General features: G+C 42.1%; 1 protein-coding gene across 3 annotated transcripts in view; it reads left to right on the forward strand.

The window, feature by feature from the left end:
* LOC126354647 (gem-associated protein 5) overlaps positions 1–25,621 on the forward strand; it is a 330,980-nt gene that overhangs the window by 188,173 nt on the left and 117,186 nt on the right. For all 3 annotated transcript variants that reach the window (XM_050004418.1, XM_050004417.1, XM_050004419.1), the window contains 3 exons: positions 7,666–7,843; positions 14,398–14,481; positions 19,995–20,066. In XM_050004418.1, coding sequence (XP_049860375.1) covers positions 7,666–7,843; positions 14,398–14,481; positions 19,995–20,066 — 334 coding nt within the window. The remainder of the gene's footprint in view (positions 1–7,665; positions 7,844–14,397; positions 14,482–19,994; positions 20,067–25,621) is intronic.

Here is a 25,621-nt window from a genome sequence, read left to right on the forward strand (position 1 = left end):
CAAGTGTACTGTATCTGAGGGGGATTACTTTGAAGTAATGATGAGTAAATAAATTTTTTTCATAAAAATATAAAGTAACCTTACTATTCCAATACACCTCATATGTCTTTCCACACTGACATGGAATGTGTTATACTCTGGCCTTCCGCAAACTGAGATCCTCTTTGACATCAAAGATGATCTCAGTTTGCAGACAGCCAGCATGTACTGAGTTCCATGTCAGTGTCAAAAGACATTTACTGGACAGGCAGGGAGCACTGTTGAAGATCATTGCTGAGAACACCAGAGGCACACTCGACTTGTTTATCCCAGTAAGTCAGCAGTCACAGAGCATTGTTTGAGAATCATGCAATAGTGTTTGAACGTACGAGGATCTTGACACAGTCTTCCAAATACCGAGACAGCGTTGTTGGAGATGTCGTTACAATCTCAACCGAGATTGGGGCTTAATCTTAGCATGGCTTGGGAGTCAGCACTGAGTTTAGTCAAGAATACTCTCAGCAAACAAAACGATCTGGTGACCAGCGCAAACTGAGCACCTACATCATCCATACCACAGATGCCAAAGCTAGTGTCACTGTAGCCGCCGAAACAAGGACATGGTGCGGACCACAGATGGAATGACTTGCAGGGGCAGGGGATATAGTGGGCCGTGTGCCCTCTGGAGCTCAATTCGTTAGCTTATCTGACACTGGCAACAAATCTGATCACCGAAATATTGTGGCCATTGGACACAATGAACTGGCAGTACACCTGTGGACTGTTTGATCGACAAATAAATTGGGAGAAACTGAAGAATCACATCATAGAACTTTACGGGGAGGAGATGTACCACAGCATGAAGAAATTTGACAAGTTTTATCATCTAGAGATGCCTTTTGCTGAGTACTCTAGCACTTCTGAAGAAATGTCGTGCCGAAATTTGCTAAGGTCAGGCAGCACATCCATTCTGCAGCAGCCAGGAAAACAGAAAAGCGGGCCAGCCTTGCCTTGATACGTGAGAGAGTGTACTTTTCTCGCTGAAGCCTGGAGTATACTTTCCAGGAACTATTTAGATGATATTTGCAGTTGGCTAATCATTTTAATTCTTGGATCTAGGACTGGATTTATGGTGTTACTTGGGTGGCAGCCAATTCCGCTCAAAGGAAGGCTACAGGACGTCAGATATCAAAGTTGTCACGTGTCTGACAATTCATCACTGGAGGCACCAAGTAAGACCCTGAACAATCTGACTGACTTGGAGTGGAGTAGTGATGCAGTTTCATTCCCTGAGAAGGGAGTTAACTTTGTTCCCACTCTGGTCATGGACATCATCAGCACAGTAGAACAGTTTGCAGCACGAATACTGCCTAAAACAGCTGAAGAAGTATGTTGTGAAACCTGCCATGCTCTGACGATAACTGAGCCTTTGAAATCAGACATTATCAGCACAGAAAGGGCGGCCATTTGGGACCTGAGAGGGTGCCCTGAGATTGTTGTCTTACTTCTTGACAAAGGCAGCGCAAGTGTTGTTCTTTCCCACAAGGACTACTTTGGGATAATGCAGAGCTAACTAGATGTAGTCTCCTACTGGAAGACCAACACTGACTCCACAAAGAAGGTGAAGAACGAGACTAGGGCTCTTCTCAAGGACACAAGTTTACAAGATGGGGTTGCCAGGAAACTGTTACCTTAAGGACTTGTACTCCCAAAACTTTAAGGGCTTCCTAGAGTCCACAAAGATGGAGTGCCTTTGCACCAGACTATCAGCAACATTAGGCACCTATATATTTGCTGACAAAATACCTGATAGAAATACTAAGCCCTCTTGTGGGTAAATGCACTCATCATATCTGCAGTTTGTGGTTTTTGAAAAATGCGTCAACAACTTCAGAGTGAAAGACTCAGATATCCTGGTGAGTTCTGGTGTCATTTCATTGTTCACCAGGGTACCTCTATGAGAGTCTCTAGAGCTTATTGGTTAAAAATTTGCCGCAAAGACCACTGACTTTTTAGGCATGTCCTGACCTCCACGTTTTTCTGCTCCATGGAAAATACTATGAACAAATAGGTGGAGTCACAGTAGGCAACCCACTCTCACCTGTGGTTGTGAATTCGTGTATGGCATACTTCAAGGAAGAAGCCCTGGCATCTCCAAATTGAAACACGTGTTTTTGCTTTATGTGAATGGCACTTTTGTTATATGGCCCCACAGAAGGGGCAAACTTGCTGACTTCCTTACACATTTTAACTCTGTACATCCCGACATTAAATTCACTATGGAGATGGAAAAAATGGAAGCAGAAGGAAGGTTACCTACCATTCATGGACTTCATGGGCAGGAGAAGAGCTGATGACACCTTGGTCCATGGCATGTACCAGAAGAAGACACACACTGACCTATATTTGCATACAGATAGTTGCCACCACTCTTAGCTTAGGAATGGGGTACTAAAAGTACTAGTACACCGGTCATCCACTATTTCAGATGCAGAGTGTCTGCCTAAGGAGCTGGAACACCTCAGAACTGTATTCCGAAATAACAGGTACCCAGAATACAGACTAGATGCGCTCTTCAGCCCACAACAGTACAACCTGTGGAGATGGAAGAGGAAGAGGCAGCCACTGCCTTTATACCATACACTATCACACTATCAGAAAAATCGGAAGCACATTAAGGAAGCACTGAGTAAAGATTGCCTTTCGCCCACCCAATAAAAGTGGGCATCATTGAGAAGCCTCTGAGGTGAGCTCGGTTTGTGGAAGGCCAGCATATACCAGATTCCATGCCAATGTGGAAAGATATATACTGGACAGACAGTGTACACTATTAAAGATCATTGCCGAGAACACCAGAGTCACACTCGACTCGTGTATCCCAAGTCAGCAGTTGCAGAGAACTATTTGTCTGAGAATCACACATTGGAGAACGAATGTACCAGGATCGTGACGCAGGCTTCCAAATACTGGGACAGTGTCGATAGAAGGGCCATAGAAATTCGCACCAGGGCCAATCTCAGCAATTGAGATTGCTGCTATAATCTCAGCAAGACTTGGGAATCAGCACCGAGTTTAGTCAAGAAGACTCACAGGAAACAAAATGATTCGGTGATCAGGACAAACACAGCGCTTGCATCAGTGCTACCACAAATGCCAATGCTAGCATCTCCACAACCACGGACCGTAGAAGGGGTGGCTTTTGGGGACGGGGGATATCAGTCGGCCATGCGACCTCAGGAGCTCAGTTCATTAATGGCGACATGTTTTATCACGAAATATTGTGCCTGTTGGACACCCGGGACTGTTTGTCTGTTACTGTTTCTTTCTTAATCATTTTGTTCAGATGGTATTTGGATTTTATTCTTAAATCTCTATGTAAAAAGTGTAATTTTTTACTTACATATATAATGATCTTCATTTTTATGTCTTGTGTGCTGCCAACAGCTGATTGTTCCTAATTTGACTAGTTATTAATAATGTTACTTCCTACTTCCTTTGCTACCTTGTCTCATTTTACACTGTCCAGTCACATTAATGGACCAGCTGCCAAAATCCTGAGCTACCTTGTCTCATTTTACGCTGTCCAGTCACATTAATGGACCAACTGCCAAAATCCTGAATATGATCTCCAAGAACAGATATGTGCTTGTGTTGATCCATTGTGCCTTCCAGAATGATGTCATCTACGGAAGGCCACAAAAACTTTCCTCCAGACCATAACATTCACCCCTTTGGCCAGGACCCTTGCTTTCAGACTTTCATGTCGTACACACCAACAGCCAGCCATCTATCTGATGGAACAAAACTACACTCGTGGAAATAGAAAAAAGAACACATTGACACCGTTGTGTCAGACCCACCGTACTTGCTCCGGACACCGCGAGAGGGCTGTACAAGCAATGATCACACGCACGGCACAGCGGACACACCAGGAACCGCGGTGTTGGCCGTCGAATGGCGCTAGCTGCGCAGCATTTGTGCACCGCCGCCGTCAGTGTCAGCCAGTTTACCGTGGCATACGGAGCTCCATCGCAGTTTTTAACACTGGTAGCATGCCGCGACAGCGTGGACGTGAACCGTATGTGCAGTTGACGGACTTTGAGCGAGGGCGTATAGTGGGCATGCGGGAGGCCGGGTGGACGTACCGCCGAATTGCTCACCACGTGGGGCGTGAGGTCTCCACAGTACATCGATGTTGTCGCCAGTGGTCGGCGGAAGGTGCACGTGCCCGTCGACCTGGGACCGGACCGCAGCGACGCACAGATGCACGCCAAGACCGTAGGATCCTACGCAGTGCCGTAGGGGACCGCACCGCCACTTCCCAGCAAATTAGGGACACTGTTGCTCCTGGGGTATCGGCGAGGACCATTCGCAACCGTCTCCATGAAGCTGGGCTACGGTCCCGCACACCGTTAGGCCGTCTTCCGCTCACGCCCCAACATCGTGCAGCCCGCCTCCAGTGGTGTCGCGACAGGCGTGAATGGAGGGACGAATGGAGACGTGTCGTCTTCAGCGATGAGAGTCGCTTCTGCCTTGGTGCCAATGATGGTCGTATGCGTGTTTGGCGCCGTGCAGGTGAGCGCCACAATCAGGACTGCATACGACCGAGGCACGCAGGGCCAACACCCGGCATCATGGTGTGGGGAGCGATCTCCTACACTGGCCGTACACCTCTGGTGATCGTCGAGGGGACACTGAATAGTGGCCGGTACATCCAAACCGTCATCGAACCCATCGTTCTACCATTCCTAGACCGGCAAGGGAAATTGCTGTTCAAACAGGACAATGCACGTCCGCATGTATCCTGTGCCACCCAACGTGCTCTAGAAGGTGTAAGTCAACTACCCTGGCCAGCAAGATCTCCGGATCTGTCCCCCATTGAGCATGTTTGGGACTGGATGAAGCGTCGTCTCACGCGGTCTGCACGTCCAGCACGAACGCTGGTCCAACTGAGGCGCCAGGTGGAATTGGCATGGCAAGCCGTTCCACAGGACTACATCCAGCATCTCTACGATCGTCTCCATGGGAGAATAGAAGCCTGCATTGCTGCGAAAGGTGGATATACACTGTACTAGTGCCGACATTGTGCATGCTCTGTTGCCTGTGTCTATGTGCCTGTGGTTCTGTCAGTGTGATCATGTGATGTATCTGACCCCAGGAATGTGTCAATAAAGTTTCCCCTTCCTGGGACAATGAATTCACGGTGTTCTTATTTCAATTTCCAGGAGTGTAGATTCATCAGAACACTCAGTGGATGTCCAGTTGCTGTTATTAGTTTGCAAATTCCAGACATAATTGCCATGGAACAACAGTCAGCATAGGTGCAAGCTGTGGAGGGCCAATGGCAGCAACATTCACTGAACAGTCATTGAGGAGACACCATTGGTATCCCTGTGATTCATCTAGATGGACAGTTTTGCAACAGTTGCACATCTGTTCACCCATACACATCTCTGCAGCTGTAATTCCCCTCCATCACCAATGACCTGTGATGTACCACTGTTGCCTCAATGTCGGTGTTAGAGAATGCCATTTTGAAACTTCCTGGCAGATTAAAACTGTGTGCTAGACAGACTTGAATTCAGAATCTTGCCCAAGAAAGGCAAAGGTCCAGAGTTCAAATACGGTCCGGCAAACAGTTTTAATCTGCCAGGAAGTTTCATATCACCGCACTCTCTGCTGCAGATGAAAATTTCATTCTAGCACCATACTACCATGCACACTATACTATACCACAGCAGTATTTGAACATTTTACTAATTTAGCTGTAATGAAAATGCTTCCACCTTTGGCCCGAAAGCCAATGGTCATGCCCTTTTAGACATCAGATAAATTGCTCCATTTCTGTATTACAACAACTGCACTGTATTCTTCGTTACCCAACATTATTTATATACCATCCCCTGCTAGTGCTGCCACATCCATCTGTGAGTAGTTCTTGGACATTGATTTCGAACACAGGCAGTGGTTACATTAATGTGACTGAACCGTCTAGTTTTCCTGTGCTCCCCCCCCCTCCCCCCCCCCCCCCCCCCCCACACACACACACACACACACACACACACACACACACACACCCATACCTCCACATTCCACATTACATTTTACACTTAATTCTGTTGTCATATCCCGGTACACATTTATTTCTTGGCTAAAATAAACCATCTTCATTTTAAACTATTTTTTTTCTTTTAACTTGGAGTATATCCCTCATTACTTCCTACATGTTGGCAAAACTTTTACTTTTTGTCATAAAATCAATCAAAACTGGGTAGGCTCTAAGCACAGTGTGTGACCCTGGAAAAATCAAAAATTGGCCTAGAAAACCTGGAAAACACAGGGAAATTTTTTTGAGTCTCACTGGACACCAAGGATGGGAACGTTGTCAGATTCTATACTGATTTTGCGGCTGAGTTAGCCCCTCTTTTAATTGCAATCTGCTTTAGATCCATCAAACAAAAAACCATTCCCAGTAGCCGGAAGAAAGCACAGATCACACCCGTCTACGAGAAGAGTGGCAAAAGTGATTCACAGAACTACTGTTCAGTATCCTGGACATTCATTTGTTGTAGAATCTTACAATATACTCTGAGCTCAAATGTAATGGGGTATTTCAAACAGAATGATCTCCTCATGCCAGCTAGCACAGATTCCAAAACATCAATCACGTGAAGCCCAACTCATTCTTTTATCTTTTGACATACTGAAAGCCATAGATCAAAGCAGTCAAGTAGATGCTGTATTTCAGGATTTTTGAAAAGCGTTTGACTGAGTACCACATCTGTGCTTGTTATCAAAAATAGGATTGTATGGGATATCAAGTAAAATTTGTGGCTACACGGGCTAATGTAGCAACAAAAGTAATCAATTTTTGAAAAAATAATGGAATATACTTTCCAATGGCAGGAGAACACATGAATAAAGGTATTTAAGTTTACAATCTTTTGGAGTCAGCGGCTCCTTCTTCTTGTTGAAGGAAAAGGAAGAGGGGTGAAGAAAGAGGACTGATACAGTTTAGGAAAAGGGCTAGATTTTGGGAAAGTTGCCCAGAACTGTGGATCAGGTTACCATATGGGATGACACGAAAGACTGACTGTTGGGTACTGCATTGGATGAGATATGAAAATATGAGTAATATGCTAGTAGGCAAGGCGATGATTACTGCTGAAACATTGTGCACAAGTTAATAAGAGTGGATAGCTAAGTGCATTGTATGTAATTGCGGGGAGGGGGGGGGGGGGGGCAGCAAAAAATAGACAGGTCTGAAAATGGAAGATATAGGAAACGAAAAGAGAGTGAAGAAAGACAAAGTTACCGAGAAGAAATGCTGAGACAGAAAGAACTATGTAAGTTAAGCTAGATGGGTGGCAAGAACCAACGACATGTTGTAGCGTGAATTTTTTCTTGTTTTATATATTTATTGGTTTTCCGTTCTTACTTGCATAGTGAGTGTCCTGGATTAAACACAGTCAAGTCGTATGTCTTTGAACAGACAGTTGGTTTGTATTTATTAAAATAAGACCATTGACTTACAATATCATTGAAACAATCGAAGCAGTACATTAATTTAGAAGATAGAAATTGTCTTCCACATCGTTATAAATATGATGAAATGTGACATTTTTCCTGCTTACTTCAGTGTTCTGCACTCTGCAGTAAAGAAATAACAGTTTGTTTCTTGTGTTCCAGGTGTGGGATGTTAGATCTCAACAGCCGATAGCAAATTGTTCATTGCACAGTGATGCTGTACTGTGTTGTCTGTGGAGCCCTCTTGATCCTGATTGTGTTATAACTGGCTCAGCAGATAACACACTATGTGTGTGGAAAATCAGCAAACAGACTAATAAGCTTCCCATTGAAAACAGTATGTATAGTCATAATTTTGGTTTTATTTAAAAGTAAGTGTGCTTAAAAATATTTATTTAAATTATTTATTCTCTTAGAGACATCAGACTCCTATAGAACTTGTAACTAGTAGCATAAATGGGATTCACAACCCAAACTACATCGCGTGGTGCTTACACAGTGTATACACGTGATGCAGTGAAAATGTGAAAAACCCAGTGCCTGCATGACCTTGGAGCTGCATTGTCCACAACATTAGACTCGTGCAACCTGGCTAAGACCAATTGTTTTGATGCATCACATCTTGACCGATGGTCTGCCATATTAGGTTAGACCAGGGCCGGTCAAACGCTGCACAGTGTGCAGAAGTGCACATGTGCGCACGTGTGCAGCAGCGACATCTGTTATTAGACATGTGTCTTAAATGAACGGCAGCGGCAGCTACACTACCCTGTTTATGTGGTACAAGCAAGAGCACAACATACCCAGTCTCGTTTACACTTCCCCGTTTATGTGGTACAAGCAAGAGCGCAACATACCCATTCTCATTTACCCCTGGTGACCGTAACCTTAACAGAAATGTACTGAGAAATGGCAGATACTGTGAAAAAGCAAAGGACGGTAGATCTATGTTCTCAGTCATTTAAAAATGACTGGGAACTACAATTTTTTTTGTAGCCGTTGTTGAAAACTCACAGTGCTTGTTGTGCCACCGAATAATAGGCGGCCAGCGTAAGTTTTCAACTGAAAGACACTACAATACATATCACAAAGACGAGTTTAGTGTACTCAACAAAGAAGAATGGCAAGCAAAATTAAATGTCCTAAAGAAAATGGATGAGACGCATCAACTCGATTTTACTGTACGTCAAAGTAACTCATACTTCTTGAAGTCTTAGTTTCTTGTGTTACATTTATGTCTATTTTACTGTACGCAGTACAATGTACTGTTTTCAATTTTCCAGAATGACAACCACACTAAATCTTCACTGCGAGCAAGCTTTAAAATCGCATCAAGAATTGCACAGTCTGGGAAACCCTTTTCCGAAGGGGAGTATGTGAAAGAGTGTGTGATTGATGCTGCAGAACTTGTGTCTCCCATGAACGTTGGCAGATTTCAAGAAATCAGTCTATCCCAACAAACAGTGACAAGACGTATCAGTGCTATGGCCAGCGATGTGCTCAGATAGCTAATAAATAAGGCTACAGACTTTGGTACTTTCTCTATTGCGCTCGATGAAGCAACAAATGGTTCAAATGGCTCTGAGCACTATGGGACTTAACATCTGAGGTCATCATTTCCCTAGAACTTAGAACTACTTAAACCTAACTAACCTAAGGACACCACACACATCCATGCCTGAGCCAGGATTCGAACCTGCGACCATAGCGGTCGCGCGGCCCCGAACTGTAGCGCCTAGAACCGTTCGGCCAATCCGGCAAGCAACAAAGCAACAGGTATTACAGATACAGCCCAGGTTGTGATATACATACAAGGTGTCGATAACGCACTTTGTGTAACAGAGGACGTTTTCAGCTTAATACCTTTGAAAGGGACTACTATAGGTGCGGACTTACTCCAAGCTGTCGAGCAAGCGATTGATGGTGTCGGCATGGACTAGAATTGTTTAGTCTCAGTAACCACAGATGGAGCACCATCAATGCAAGGCCATCAGAAAGGACTCATAGCGCAGATGCACAAAAATATAGGGTGATAGTAACGTTAGCAAACATCATGCACATTGTTGTGTGCACTGCAAACTATATGAAGACACATGGGCTAAAGCATTGCCAGTTTGGCAGTTCTTGGAGGAATTAGGAGCGGAGTAGGGTGACATATCTTGTATACCGAAGTACGCTGGCTCAGTCGAGGTAAAATGCTGAAAATATTTTTTGATTTACGTTTGACCATAGTAACATTCTTACATGAAAAGGGAAAAAGTGAACCTATGTTGACAGACCCTTGTTGGATATCAGACCTTGCATTTCTGGTGGACATTACATTTCACATTAACAGCCTGAACGTCAGTTTGCAAGGTGAAAATAATTTAATTTCTGACATGTTGGAAAAAGTAAATGCCTTTGAAAGGAAGCTTGCGTTTCGGGAGAGCCAGCTATTGACAGAAAACACTGCACCTTTCCCGACTCTTGGACTGGTCCATGAAAGTGCTTGATTCCAAGAATACGTGTCAGTAATTATAAAAATTAAGGAACAATTTCGAGCATGATTTGCAGATGTTACGAGTTTGTCTTCTGCCATTCGCCTCTGTGCACGACCGTTCTCGTCGTCAGTTGGAGATGCTTCGAATGATCTACATATGGAACTGATCGACCTACAGTGCAATACAAGACTGAAGGACAAGTTCTCTGTAGTGTGAAGTACAAAAGAATTCTACGAAAATTTTTCACAACAAGAATTTCCACCCCTGCATCAAGAAGCCGCGGGAGTTATGTCCCTATTCGGGTCGACATTGTGAAAGATTTTTCTCGGTGACAAAAATGAATAAATAAAGGTTTCGATCAAGCATAAGTGATGAAAATCTTCGCAATTGCTTGCGTTTTTCAATGAGCCGTGATGATGTGCCCGATATTAACTATATCATTTCTCATGACCAGTGATAAACGTGCTTGAATTTATTCCTTTCATAATTAAAAATTATTGTTTACTAACTGTGCATTATTGCCTCATTCTGCTCCATGTTACATTATTATCAGGAAAATTGGTCATTAAACTGACTGTTCAAATGTATACTTACAGTTAGGGTTTTCTTTAATGTGTGAATGGCTACGCTCAGCTGAAGTCGATAAAACATAACATTCATCTAATTGTCGGTTATTATGCAGATTTCAGAAGGAACTGATGAAAGATATAGCAATAATGGTATTGATATAACAGGTGATGATCAAGAGGTCTGCAGTTATCATTCTGTTCAGAGGTCCGTGAGACAGAAATTATGTGGGTGTAACTGAGGGCACCGAGAATTAATTATAGGAAACCTTGCATTAGTTTAATGTTATTTGAAAGCATGAATAAGGTTCGTTGGAAGTCGCTAAGTGCTCTCTTTCTTAAACACTAGATCAAAAACATTACGAGTATTTACGTGCCGTCAGTCAAGCTGCCTTAATAAAAACCCACGGTTGTTAACTGTATTACTTGCCTTACTGGGTTAAACTGTTAACATAAAAGCAGACGTCTCAATGAGTAGACTGTGACAGTATTTTAAATGTTCAATACACATAATATCTTCCCATGGTTGGCTTGCGAGCTGTGGAAAGAACACTAGAATCGCCAGTACAAAGTATCCCAGCAAGTGGATAAAGCAACATCTGTGCGTAGAAACATGCACTGCATGAACGCTGGCAGCTGCAGTGTGCACGCTGTGCCCCGGAAGTTGCATGTGTGCAGGAGCACCGCACGCGTGCAGAATTTCTGGCCGGCCCTGGGTTAGACAGATAGCATCAGAGTCATGTGGCAGACAAGACTGGTCTTTTCTTAATGGCAGAAGAGAGTGCTCTCTTTCCATCCCAGCCATTATCTGAGACTCAATTGTTTATGAATCTGTGAACAATGTTTATTTGAGGATTGTTTTCATTTTTATTGTTTTGGCACCCTATATCTATACTGCAGTGTAACCCCCCTTCCCCCACCTGTTATATCTCTCTCTCTCTCTCTCTCTCTCTCTCTCTCTCTCTCTCTCTCTCTCTCTCTCTCTCTCTCTCTCTCCCTCCCTCCCTCCCTCCCTCCCTCCCCCCCTCTCCCTCCCTTTTTCCCATCCCCCCTCTCTCTTCAACATCGTCTCCCCTCATGTGCCTTTCACCCCCCCCCCCCCCACATGCTTTCCACCTCAACATCTGTCTTCCACTTCAACTGCCCTTTCTTCCACCTCACCTTCTAATTTCTTCAACCTCACCTTCTAATTTCTTCCACCCCACCTTCCAGTTTCTTTCACCTTGCCTCCCAGTTTCTTTCACCTCACGTCCCCACCTCTCCTTCACACATACTCTCTCCTCTCTTCAACCTCCCCACATCCTTCACCAAACCTCCCTTCTCTTCACTCTCGCCTCCCCTCTCTTCTCTTCACTCTCGCCTCCCCCCTCTTCTCTTCACTCTCACCTCCCCTCCCTTCTCTTCACTCTCGTCTCACCTCCCTTTTATTCACTCTCACCTCACCTCCCTTTTATTCACTCTCACCTCACCTCCCTTTTATTCACTCTCACCTCCCCTCCCTTCTATTCACTCTCACCTCCCCTCCCTTCTATTCACTCTCACCTCCCCTCCCTTCTATTCACTCTCACCTCCCCTCCCTTCTATTCACTCTCGCCTCCCCTCCCTTCTATTCACTCTCGCCTCCCCTCCCTTCTATTCACTCTCGCCTCCCCTCCGTTCTATTCACTCTCGCCTCCCCTCCCTTCTAGTCACTCTCGCCTCCCCTCCCTTCTAGTCACTCTCGCCTCCCCTCCCTTCTATTCACTCTTGCCTCCCCTCCCTTCTCTTCAATCTCCCCTCTCTTCTCCTCCATATACCCTTCCTTCGCTTCAGCTTCCCCTTCCTTCCCTTCAGCCTCCCCTCCCTTCTCTTAGTCTCCTCTCCCTTCTCTTAGTCTCCCCTCCCTTCTCTTAGTCTCCCCTCCCTTCTCTTAGTCTCCCCTCCCTTCTCTTAGTCTCCCCTCCCTTCTCTTAGTCTCCCCTCCCTTCTCTTAGTCTCCCCTCCCTTCTCTTAGTCTCCCCTCCCTTCTCTTAGTCTCCCCTCCCTTCTCTTAGTCTCCCCTCCCTTCTCTTAGTCTCCCCTCCCTTCTCTTAGTCTCCCCTCCCCTCCCTTCCCTTCAACCTAACCTGCTTCCCTACAATCTCCCACCTTCCGTTCAGTTTCCCATTTCGCCTTCAGTCAGTCCCCTTCCCTTCAAACCGTGCGAGGTGGCACAGTGGCTAGCACATTGGACTTGCATTAGGGAGTATTACGGTTCAATCCCGCGTCCGGTCATGCTGATGTAGGTTTCCCGTGATTTCCCTAAATGGCTCCAGATAAATGCAGGGATGGATCCTTTGCAAAGGCATGGCCGACTTCTTCCCCATCCTTCCCTAATCTGATGAGACTGAAGACCTCACTGTCTGGTATCCTCCCCCACCCAACCCAACCTTCCCTCCCCCTTCCCCCTTCCCCCTTCCCTTGCCTGTCTCTCTTCCCTTTCTACCACTTGGCCCATGCATTCTCTCTAACTTCATCCTCTCAGACCCTTCCACATGCCCTCAACAACTCCCCCCCACCCCCCAACCATTTTGCTTCTACAGCCCTCCTTCATCTTTTCCACCTCCCACCTCCCTTTCTTCTACCTTTCCCTTTCTTTCTTTCTTTCTTTCTTTCTTTCTTTCTTTCTTTCTTTCACCTCTCCCCTCCCTTTCTTTCTTTCTTTCACCTCTCCCTCCCTCATCTCTTCCAACTCATTTCTGCTCTCCCTCCCCTTTCCCACCTATCATCCTCCCTCCTCATCTTCTCTCCACCTCAAAATCTCCCTTGCCCCATTGGCCTCTCCACTCCCCTTGGCAGCTCCCATGCCTGCATGGCCTCTTCACTCCATTTTGCCCAATCTCAAGCCTCCCCTGCCCCACCTCGAGCCTTCCCCCCCACCCCCGACCCCAGCCACCTCGATCCTCCCCCCACCCCCAGCCCACTTAGAGCCTCCCCTCCAGCTCCGGCCTACCTCAAGTCTCCCCCCACACCCCGACTTCATCTCCAAGCTCCCCGCTGGCCCAATCTCCGAGCCGTAGCCCTCCAACTGCACCCCAAGCCTCTCTGCCTGGACGAGGCCTGCGAGGGGTTCCTTTGAGATGGCTTGGCCTCCCCGCACTTCTCTCAGTAGAGAATGGCATACCCGTGTAGCAGATACATGCCAGAAACTGGGTGTTGCCAATTGTCCCAACAGTGTAGACAGGGTGATTGTGATTGTGGCATCCAGTGGATGTGGTTTGTTTTGGGTGTTTGAAAAGGCTCAGTAATAATGGTGGAGCATATTATTATTGCTTTTGTTCCCATCAGACATATCATTTACCCATGGAACAATGTACTGTATCTTAAGCTTATATTTGTAGTACAATGGTTTGGATGGTGAAATCCAGTTTGGATTCTGTTCTCAGTTTTCACCAAATGTCTGTCCTTTCAAGCACATCTAGAATGTTGTTAAATAACATATTACAAACAACTGCCTTCTCACAATCTATATGTATACAGTGAAGTATATAGGAATGCACGACACTAATTGTGTGATTCCTCTTTTTATGTGCAGAACATGTGCAATTCATTGTGTTATGTGGTGTGCTAATTCTTGACAGAGGGTCAATTGTAGGTCCACAGTTTCTTCTCATCTAATCTCAGTTTCTTTATTTCTGTTTTCATGTAAATAAATAAAGGTTTTCTATCTTTCTTCTTATTATTAGCTTGCTATCACCCAAATAGTCCTTTTCTTCTTATCACTTTGCAATGAGCAATTAAAATTTGTAGCTAAAAATATACTTTAGCATTCCTGTTGTTTTCTGTTTTTTGCATTTTACAATGACCTTTAACTTCTTTTTTTACAGGGAAACAGAAGAAACAGGCAAAAATGCACAGCAAAACTGTTTCAAAAATGCTAGCACAAAATGCAGAGGATAAACTGCCCCAAGGTAAGAAGATCAAAATGAAGAATTGTACTGAAATACATTAATATTGTACCAAAATCTGGAACATTATTTATCTTTCTTTCATTTAGAAAAAGCTGTTGAAATATATGAAACATGAAGGAGATTTAGTAAGAAGTTTAATATATTTGCTGTATCCTAAGTTACATTATTCAGATGAATAATTGTAGTTACTGCAAAAGCTATTTAATTTTTGAACACTTGTGGTCTGTAAAAAATATAAATACTAGGTCCCATTCTTGATACTAAAACTTCAGAACCTCAACAATTTCCGAATTGACATAGATTTATACATACAAGCCTGCAGGTGCCAACATTTGTCATGACATGAATCCATGTTGGGACACAGGATCCACATAATCCATGACCAAGGGTTTCAATAAGTTGAGTAAACTTGCAGATTTTTTTGAAAAATTGCTACAATTACTGGCAGATCCAATGCATCCCAAAGCCAACACCATAATTCCACTTCTACTGCTCAAGCAGAGCCGGACCCAACTATGGAGAACCTGGGATCAACAGCAGTGGCCAGCAGATACATAATCTATAGCCTAAAGTAATATAGCTTGCAACAGTGTTACAAAATCTAGAGCAATGTTACCCAGCTGAACATCTGTGAGCAATCCAAAAAGGAAGGGCATGCTGAGAAGATATTACTGGATATTTGAAATGGATGACTTCTGATACCATGGTTACTCAGTCCCTAACTGAAAAGCGCCAGTGGAATTCTAGCCAAGATATGTGCCTCATATACATTTTCAACAACTACTACTTCTACGTTTTACATAATTTTTGTAATCACTGGTTACAGGTTTTCAGTTTATTTACAACTCTGCAACATACCCAAGTGTCAAAGGCTACCTCTTCATTAAAATAATTTCTTATTTATGTGTTTACAATATTGTGAGAAGGAAAGTTGCTACTCACCATATAACAGATATGCTGAGCCGCAGATAGGCACAACAAAAATGTTGTGTGTTTATGTTGATTTTAGTCATTAATCTTTCCACAACTTTGACATTTATCACATATTAACTTTTTGTCATTAGAACTCTGTAAATCTGCTATGCCCATGTCCAGGCAATCTGTGCTGTCTTCCATTCTTTCTTTTCCTAGCAATTAGTCTCATAGTTATTTTCCTTACTGCACAGTGTCTGGCTACATAACCTGCCAACTACTCCTTTCTTCAGTATGGCTCTCTGACTGACTTCTTCTTTGCCTATTGGAATGTGTTTGGATTTGGCACTCAAATTTCATTTTTGTGGTTGTAATTTGTGGTATTTGTATTGTATTCTTTCCTAGACTTCCATTTTTCACACTTCACTTCCTTGCAGTATCCTCTGAATATACTGTTCTGTAAACTGTTTCTTCAACTTTAGAAAGACAGTGTAGAAAAATTCTGTATTCATGTGTATCATTTTCATTGTTGCTACTCTTCTGTCATTTTCTTGCCTTCATTGAAAAAATTATCCTGTGCATCAATTTTTAATCTCCTCACCTCGAATGGACCACAGATAAGTGGCACCAAAAAAGTGAGTTCATACTCTAGTCAGTGTAAATGAATCTCTATTTCTTTTGCCAGCTGAGCTGTCTTTCTTGCAACCTGCCAACTCTTATTGTTCTCTTCTTGGTTCCAGTACAGGAAGGTTTGGTTTTAAAGGTCTCAGTTTTTTCTGTATGTCAGTTGTTATTGGATTCTCCATTTTAATCTTACTGTAGTTTAATTAAAGTGTGTTTTACACCAGACACTTTTATTTATCAAACATCTTCTGTGGTTATCCTGCAGATTGGATTCATAGGTCTGTACAGTTTTGATTGTTTTATATTGAAAACAGTATTTTTATTTGTACTTTACTTTCGGTGTTTCTGCTTCTTGCTTACAAATTTTCCAAATCACTGCCTTTTGCAGTAGGAAGATGGAGAAACCAATAGTAACTGCTGTGGAAGATGGTCATGCAAGCAAACATATTTTCCGTATGTGTCTGCCTGCCATTTCATGGATATTGCTATATCTATAGCCTTATCGTGTGTCCGTATTCATAATGGGGACTGTGAATTAATGTACGGTTGTGAATTTTCTTACAGTATTTAGAAGTTCTTTAACAAACATAAAAGAATGTCTTTTTGGCGTGAGGGAAGGTTGCTCTATTACGGGCAGAGATTATGTCCAGAATGGTTGTAAGATCATATAGAATCCTTACAAAAGTGCACTGTTTTGACGTATCAGATTACGATCCTTATTTGTTCTTTAAAAAAAAAAAATTACAAAATACATAAACGTGTGGATCACACCAATCCACTTTAGGTATGAAAAATGTTTGGCCTATGACTTTCTCTACTGTTGATGAAATTTACCATGGCTGTCTGACATGACTTTCGCCCTTCACTGATAACACTACAAATTTCTTCTGTTAATTTGCAAATGTTTTGTGGTTTATTGACACAAAGAAAAGAAGTCACTTGATCTTAGTTGCCACTGTTGGTCACCACAGTGGGTGATTCAGGGATGTGGAAACTGTTATTGGAGTAATTCAGTTGTTTTGTGGGAAGTGTGATAGTGGCTTCATCCTGCGAAAGCCACAAATTTTGAACATCCATTCCATTGAAATTACGCTACGAAAAAATTTTCTTTTCGTCGCATTGGTGGCCCACTTCAAGGGCTGATGATGCCACCCACATGAAAGCCACACCAAACCATTATTTGCTGTGTATGTGTTTTCCTTTGTTGAACCCTACAAGGATTTTAAGATTCTCAGATATGGCAGAACTATTTATTCACAAATCCATTTAAGTGAAGTGCACCTTACCACTGCAGATCATTTTCCTCTCAAAATTGTCATCTCCTTAGAAAACAGTAAACAAAAGTCTCATTTTCTCAGAATAGGCTTCTTTCAGCTGTAGCATTAACTGAATTCTGTTAGGATGATAATGGAGATCCAACCAGACATCCTATGTGCCATTCTTGTGAATGATTAGGAATCTTATTCACTGGACAGACAGAACTCTGCCATGAACCACCGCAATGTGTTGCATATATTGACCAGAACAATGACACCCCTAACTCTTATGTACAATGTTGTACCCAGTTCACAGTCTCCAAACTGTGAACTGTTGATTCATCAATAGTAAACTGCTCGATGGTTACACATCAATGAACAAAAGCAAGAAATTCAGACTGAAGCAACAATCAGAACTCTTTAGCCTGTGGTGGAGAGACAGATAGATGTTTACTTCTTTTAGATGAGCATCTTCAGACTTTTACTTATAGCTGTAATTTGTAATTTAAGATGCAAAACACATCTCCACTTCCATTCTCTAGTTCATATCCCATATACACTGACACTCTGGGTACAGACCTTGAATGTTTGATTTTGTGTCACTGGATGAGATGCATGAGGATGAAAGGGCCATGAACTTAAGTATAGGAAGTTAGGGCTGCCCTAAATGCAGTGAAGAGTAGAAAAGAAAGATACGTTACTGCAAGGGAAGTCTTTAAGTGCCTGTGTGAAGAATAAAAGTAGTGGAATTTCTGTGACTACAATAATGAAACAATGGAAACTCCAGGGGGAATATGTAAGAGTCTTTTAATTGTGTTCGTCTGCAACTTGGTTTGTCATCTTTACAGTAAGTAGCAATATGCCTTTTCCTACATTGTGACTACAAATGTACCTAGAGCTATTTGTGGTGGCATTTCAAAACTCTTTCGCCCTTTGCCCGTCCTCCATCACTAGTTTCGATCGTGTACTTGAAAATGTAGTGAGCAGAGAACCCTCAGACTCATGCTACGCGGTTTGGTCCAGAGTGGTAAGCAGAAAACTGGAAAGAAAAATTAAAAAAAAAAAGCATTGATAAAGAGAAATTTATGTTTAAGGGAGAGATTTATTGAGAGGGGAAAGAGCTTAAAAATTGTTTCATAGGCTTGGAGGAAGTTTAAACAGTATGAACTGGAAAAAGCTTGTGAATATATTGAAGGAAAGATGAGTGAACTGGAAAGGCAGACCACTTTTAAACTAACTGTATTGGAAACAAAAGGGTTTCACAAGTCATAAAGGAGAGAATGCCAACCCGATAGAATTAGGGAATGGTCTAAGACAAGGTAAGATTTTTGTCTGCCACCCACTCTTCGACATATATTTAAAAGGCAGGATTGAGCATTGTTTATTAATGGAAGGGGACAAAAAATGGTGGTTGAAGCACATGACATTTACAGATGGTATGGTTCTTTTAGCCGGGCATGGAAAAGAGGTCCAAGAAATGGCAGAGGAAATTTAAACTATTGTATGAGATCATGGAATGAAAATGGTGACAAGAGCTAGAGATGAAATGACAAAAATAATGTTGAATTGAGAGGAAATGGAATATGTATATTTTTAGCACCTAGAGTGTCAAATAGAAAGTAATCGGAGGTTCAACATAGACATTTAATTTAGAACAACTGTGGAAAAATTTGTAACTGAGATGAAGGAAAAGTTGATAATTTTTTTTGTTTGATGTACCTTATTGTATGGTGCCAAAACTTGGATTGTGAGAAATGAGAACAGGAAGAGGCTGGAGGCTTTTGACTGTGGACACAACAGAGAAGGGTGAAAGAAAATTGACTGACAGAGTGACAAACAAAGAAAATCAGATGAGAGTGTGAAAAGAAAGACCTCCCCCTTCTCAATCTTCCTACCCAAGCCACACACCCCATATAAAAAAATTCGCCCTCCTTACCCCTTGATGATGTGTGATTACTAACACCCAGATTGACCATCAGTGAGAGTTCTTCTGTGTAAAGCATATCACTCAGTTGAATCTGGTACATCTTGAGCATTATGGTAACTTAAAGATCATTATTTACAGGAATATATGAGAGATGGTCAAAAAGTTTTAATAGTGACCTTCAGGGGAAAAATGTGATTAATGTTTTGTTTCCATGACACACCACTCTAGCTCGCTACTTGATGAGCCAAACCAAAATGCTGCAGCTCTGTTGATATAGTGTAGTTTCATGCGATAATTCATTTTTGGTAGCAGCAGAAATCTGTTTACTGCATGATACTATTTTATCTGTGAGCTGTACCATTTTGTTTTGGCACATCTAATGGTATGCTATGGGTCTGTGGACGTGGGAAGTTCAATATGTGCCAAGATTGCAGACAACTACCTACAAACAAATAAAAATAATTATAGGGCACTTTCTTTTTTATGTGATAATTAAGTCTGCATGGCTAACCCTCATACAAAAACTGGGTTTCCTACAAGCATTCTTCTTATCAAGTTCATTTAATCATTTTCCCCTAAAACCCACTGAGACAGTGTAAATATTGTTTTGACCACCATTCACCATTGTTATACACATAATTAAGACTTTGTGCATTTGAGAAACCATACATTCTAGGAATTGCTACAGATACAGATTTTTTCCCATTATTATCTTGGTTCAATATTAATACTGTATATGCAAAATGAAATGTAGTTGGTAAGATTCTGCATTCTAGTTTTGATTTTCTTTTTAGGTAACAGCATGGGAAATAATGAAACTTCGGATGCAGTGGCAGGTGGGATTGAGTATGCAACAACTGAAAAAGGTAAACAGTTTTCTCTTCTGTTTTGTGTTAGTTGGTCATACACACACTCATACGAGTTGCTTAGAATGTATGGGGGGGGGGATAACTTTTCCGGAGGAACATAAAACAGATCGTGAAAAAGAAAACATCATCATCATTATTGAATGCAACAGTATGTGGGACAAGCAGTGCTTATAGACCAGGCTGTATTTATATTCCTGTCTCCATCATCAGATTTACATTTACCTTGACATTTTTATAAATTCAGTGTGATGATGGAGCACCTCCATGTTCAGTTTGAATTGTGTGTTGTAGGTTATGATTAGATTGTGGTGTATCTGCACAGAAAATAGACCAATAAAAATGAGGATACATTTGAGTAATCGATAACATTCTATCAAAGAAAAATTTAAACAAGAGAACTAATAAATCATGAGACGGCTTGGTGGCTGGTGCTTCCCTGCTGGAGGCAAGATATGTAGTATTGTCCTTAGACAGACATAAAAGTAAAAGTGATGGCACAGTCCTAGCTTTCAGAACTATTTGTTCCTTCCTATTTGTTCCAAAAGCTAAGGCAGAGTCATAACTGCAAGATTTTGTAGAAAGAGAAACGTCTGAGGGAGTGGAAAATGGCTGATGAGGCATGTAGATCACAGATTAGCTGGCTAAGTGCAAGAAATTGCTGTATTTGAAACTGTAAAAGAGCCTGGCGTAAGTTATACTTACCAGCAACTTACATGGAGGTATGTTCTGTCTTTGCAACTAATTGAAAGCAGTTTGTTTATAGACAATAAACAAACTGCTTTCAGTTAGTTGCATAGACAGTACATACCTCCATGAATTTTGAAGCAACTAATGAGCAATGGAAAACAGAAAAAAATGACGAGATGACCAACAACTATACTTCTTTGAGGGGCAAACATACGAACTGATCAGGGGTACGGCCTAGGGAACCAAGATGGCTCCTTTGTATGCCAACCTTTTCATGGGTCGCTTGGAGGGGGCTTTCCTGGGATCCATAAGTCTTCAGCCACTGGTATGGTTTAGATACATTGATGAGACCTTTATCATATGGACTGATATGTTAAAAATCCTGGAATATCTTAACACCTTCTCCCAATTAAATTTCACGTGGTCCTATTCCGAAACCTGTGCCACTTCCCTTGATGTTGATCTTGTCCTCATTGAAGGCCAGCTACACACTTCTGTCCACATTAAATCTACTAACAGACAACAGTACTTACCTTTTGACAGTTGCCAACCTTTCCATGTCAAACATTCCCTCCAAAACAGCTTTGGCATTCAAGGCAAATGTATTTGTTCAGATGCAGACTCCTTACAGCAATACACCACTATTCTCACCTCAGCCTTCACTGGACATAATTACCCCACCAGCGTAGTTCAGAGGCAGATTTCCCAGCCATTACATCCAACCCTGGCGCAGACCCTGCAAAAAAAAAAAAAAAAAAGAGAGAGAGAGAGAGAGAGAGAGAAGAAAAAAAAAAAAGAAAAATAAAAAGAAAAAAAAAGAAAAACACCAACTACTACTTCAGAGCACACCACTTGTCACTCAGTATTATCCTGGCCTGGAATATATTACTCAGCTATTTCAACAAGGCCATGACTTCCATAAATCATGCCCTGAAATGAGATCCATTTTTTCTGATATTTTGCCGACCACACCTAGAATATTTTTTCATAGTCCTCCCAATCTCCGCAATATTCTTGTCAGACCCTATGCTTCTTCTGTACCCATTTCCCTATCACAGGGCTCCTAACTCTTTGACCATCCCCGCTGCAAGACTTGCCCTGTACACCCTCCTACAACCACCTATACCAGCCCTGTTACTGGCGAAACATATACCATCAAAGGGAGAGCTGTCTGTGAAATGACATGTTGTATACCAGCTGTTATGTAAACACTGTTTGGCCTTTTGCATTGGCATGACTACCACCAAATTATCATTTGGGATGATTGGGCATAGACAGAGGGTATATACATGCAACACACAACATCCTGTTGCAGAGCATGTTCCACAATATCACTGTTGTGACCTTGGTGTCTGTTTCACCACACGCGCCATCTAGACACTAGACACCAGTTTCTCAGAGCTCTGCAGGTGGGAATTAGTGCTACAACATGTTCTTGGTTCTCACCATCAGTTGGCCTTAATTTATGTTAATTTCTTCCATCTTGTCATTTCTTCACAGAAATTACTCCTTTCTTCACTCTGTTTTAGTTATCTACAACTTCCATTTTCTTACCTGCTTATTTTTTGCCCTCTTCCTCCCACCTGTGTTACGTACTATGCACTTAGCTTTTCACTCTCAATAACTTGTGCACAATATTTTAGCAGTAATCTCTGTCTTGCATATTACCCTGTCTTCCACTTTTAAGCTCTCATGTTTTTAACTCTCATCTGGAGCAGTCCTCATATATCAGACTTTCCATCTCGTCCGACAAGTCCCTCCTGACCCAAGGATGTGTGTGACTAACCCTTTTTGTAGATCTCTCCAGTCCTTTTCCTTCACTCCTCTTCCTTCCCCTTCAACCCTTCTGCTGCAAGAAGAAGCCACTGGCTCTGATAGCTTGCATAATCATAATCTTTTTTTATGTGCGTGTCCTGCCACTGCTTGGCGAGTAAGTTTTTATCTATACAATTACATTACACAACTTTTTACAGAACTATAAGCAAAAAGTCACAGGTAACCTCGATGGTTACTTGTGAAATACAAAGTATTGGGCAGCCAAGTGGTGTGTCCAGCATTGAAACAATTGTTCATTTTAATAACATCATGCTTCGTAGTTGTTTGGAATACGTTGTACCTGGAGTTGTCATCAAACATTGTGAACATATCTCAATAACATTATTTGCCTCAAAAATTAATAGGCTGTGGAGGACACATTTTTATTACTGTACAAAAAAGCCTGAAACTTTAGTAGTAGTTTTAATATGCCTAGCAAGATGCAGCCAGAATGTTTGACAGGGGGTGTAGGAGGGCAAGGGGCAACTTCCGCCTCCCCATGGCTAACCTTCCGACTGCACCTAGCTGCTCTACTCTATCCCCACCACATCCCTGCATGCTAACACAAGCAGTACTTTACCACCACTATCCGCTATCCCTCCCGCTCCCTGCTCAAGCCTTTGTACCCTCATCACCCAGATTGCTTCTCTAGCTAAAGGTAGTGGTTATGTGTGAGTGAATTGTGCTTGGGTTAGTATGTGTGCGTGTGTGCGTGTGTGTGTGTGTGTGTGTGTGTGTGTGTGTGTTTTGCCTATTTTAAAAGAAGGCTTTTTGTCTGAAGGCTCATGTGTTTAACATTCTTTTTGTTATGTTCGTCTGTGACTCAACTTCTCTTGAGTGTGATGAGTCACACTCCGCCTTTTACATAATATTGTTGTTATTCCATGCTGGATTTTCCATTATTTAAATCACTAGACATTTGATATAAAGCAGTGCCCAACACATGTAACTCCAAATGTTCTGAAACTGAACCTAAAAAGTACAGTAACACAAAATCTTTTCCGCAACAATATCACTGTTGGGAGTTGGCTACCATTAACACACATGATGGCATTGAGGTGGCATATTGGAAACCTTCACGCATGACCCTTTTGGTAGATGACTTAGACAAAATTTTTATTTTGTGTGATGAATGACTGCTTTTAACAAAAATGTAATTTAACGCAAGTAAGTGGGAAAAACAATCCCATAATGTCAGAATACAGTGTTAATAGTGTACTGCCTGACACAGTTACAGCCACTGGTGGCTGGAGCTCAATTTCATTGGTGCAGCCTAAATAAAATGTCAATAAACTTTGTAATGAAATTGTTCCAAATTGTTTGTTATATAAACTTCATTTACACCATACTGCTTAAAAAGTACTTAAAAAGTAGTAAATATGGTAAATTATGCAGTTCTAAATATTGACATAATCCACAAAATACTGAAGCTAATAGTAAAGTACAGACAGAAGTGGACTCTGCAATTTTTTTGTGTGTGTAGTATTGTGATTGATTGATATGCACTTAAACATGTGACTTTTAGCTCTTTTCCAAATTTAGCAAATTAAGGGCCAAGTTTAGAAAACAATCTGCTTTTTCATTTTAAAATCACTATAAGAATACTCAGGCTTTAACCACGCAGCTCCAGAATATGGAAAGCAATGAGAGTGAAAATTGAGCTGCTGGCAGGCCTGTACCAAGGCCGTGAAGAAAAAGGACCCCCACCATGGGTGCAAGCACAGAGGGTGTGCAAAAGCAGCCTAGTTAAACCAACAAGAAAGATGATTTAAAAACTGACTGGGGAAGGCATGTGAGCTTCTGCCTTACATGTTCCTATCTTCTGCCTGCAAGAAGCCCTCCCTCTGCATGAGACTGAAAATGTGTGTCATAGTCACAGTGTCATTTTGCCAAAGTAGCACATAAGTGACTACTGCTGAACATGTCACCTGAGTTGTCAGCAGTGCACTGGGTTCGTACAGCTGTTGCCTAAACAGCTAGCTCATGTTCAACAACGGAGCTTTTGTGCTACTTCGCTGTAGTATTTTTGGGATCTCAAAGATTGGCAGTTGGGACTCGAAGAAAGTAATATGTTGTTCAACTAAAGGCTTCCTAATTCTGCTAACTGAGGACTGAAATGAAACTGTTTAATCTAAACTGGTTCATTTTTCTTTGCCAATAACACTGTCACAGGAAGCACATAGCTCGATATGCTTGAGAACTTTCTTTTTGCACAGTTGGAGACTGATTCAAATGACTGTATCTACCAACTGTGTGGGGAACTTCCACATTGACATCTGGAAGTGTGGAAATTTTTAAATCAAAGGATTGCTGAGCGTTGGATTGGTCGCACTGGACCAAATGATTCAGCCTGATATTACTGTCCTCCTAGGTCACTGGATGTGACTGTATGTGATTATTTATTGTGGAGTTTTTATAAAAGACTTTATGTGTCTTGGTTACAAACAACAATGAATGAATTGAGACATCGCATAACAGCAGCTGTGGAAGCTGTAACTCAACACATGCTTGCTTCTATGTGGGAGCAATTTGAATACCACATTGACATATGCCGCGCATATTGAACACCTAAGAAAAGCTATGGGGAAAAAATCAATATAAGTTTGTTAATTTCAGAAATATAGACATGCCAAATCAGATGATTCTTTTTTATATAACTTGTATATCGTTTTAGGAAGGTTCTCGAAATGTCTTGTGTCTCTGTATTCTGGAGTGTTTTGTTGTTGTGATCTTCAGTCCTGAGACTGGTTTGATGCAGCTCTCCATGCTACTCTATCCTGTGCAAGCTTCTTCATCTCCCAGTATCTACTGCAGCATACATCCCTCTGAATCTGCTTAGTGTATTCATCTCTTGGTCTCCCTCTACAATTTTTACCCTCCACACTGCCCTCCATTACTAAATTGGTGATCCCTTGATGCCTCAGAACATGTCCTACCAACCGATCCCTTCTTCTGGTCAAGTTGTGCCACAAACTCCTCTTCTCCCCAATTCCATTTAATATCTCATTAGTTATGTGATCTACCCATCTAATCTTCAGCATTCTTCTGTA

This window comes from Schistocerca gregaria, chromosome 3, assembly GCF_023897955.1.
Source record: "Schistocerca gregaria isolate iqSchGreg1 chromosome 3, iqSchGreg1.2, whole genome shotgun sequence".
NCBI lineage: Eukaryota > Metazoa > Arthropoda > Insecta > Orthoptera > Acrididae > Schistocerca > Schistocerca gregaria.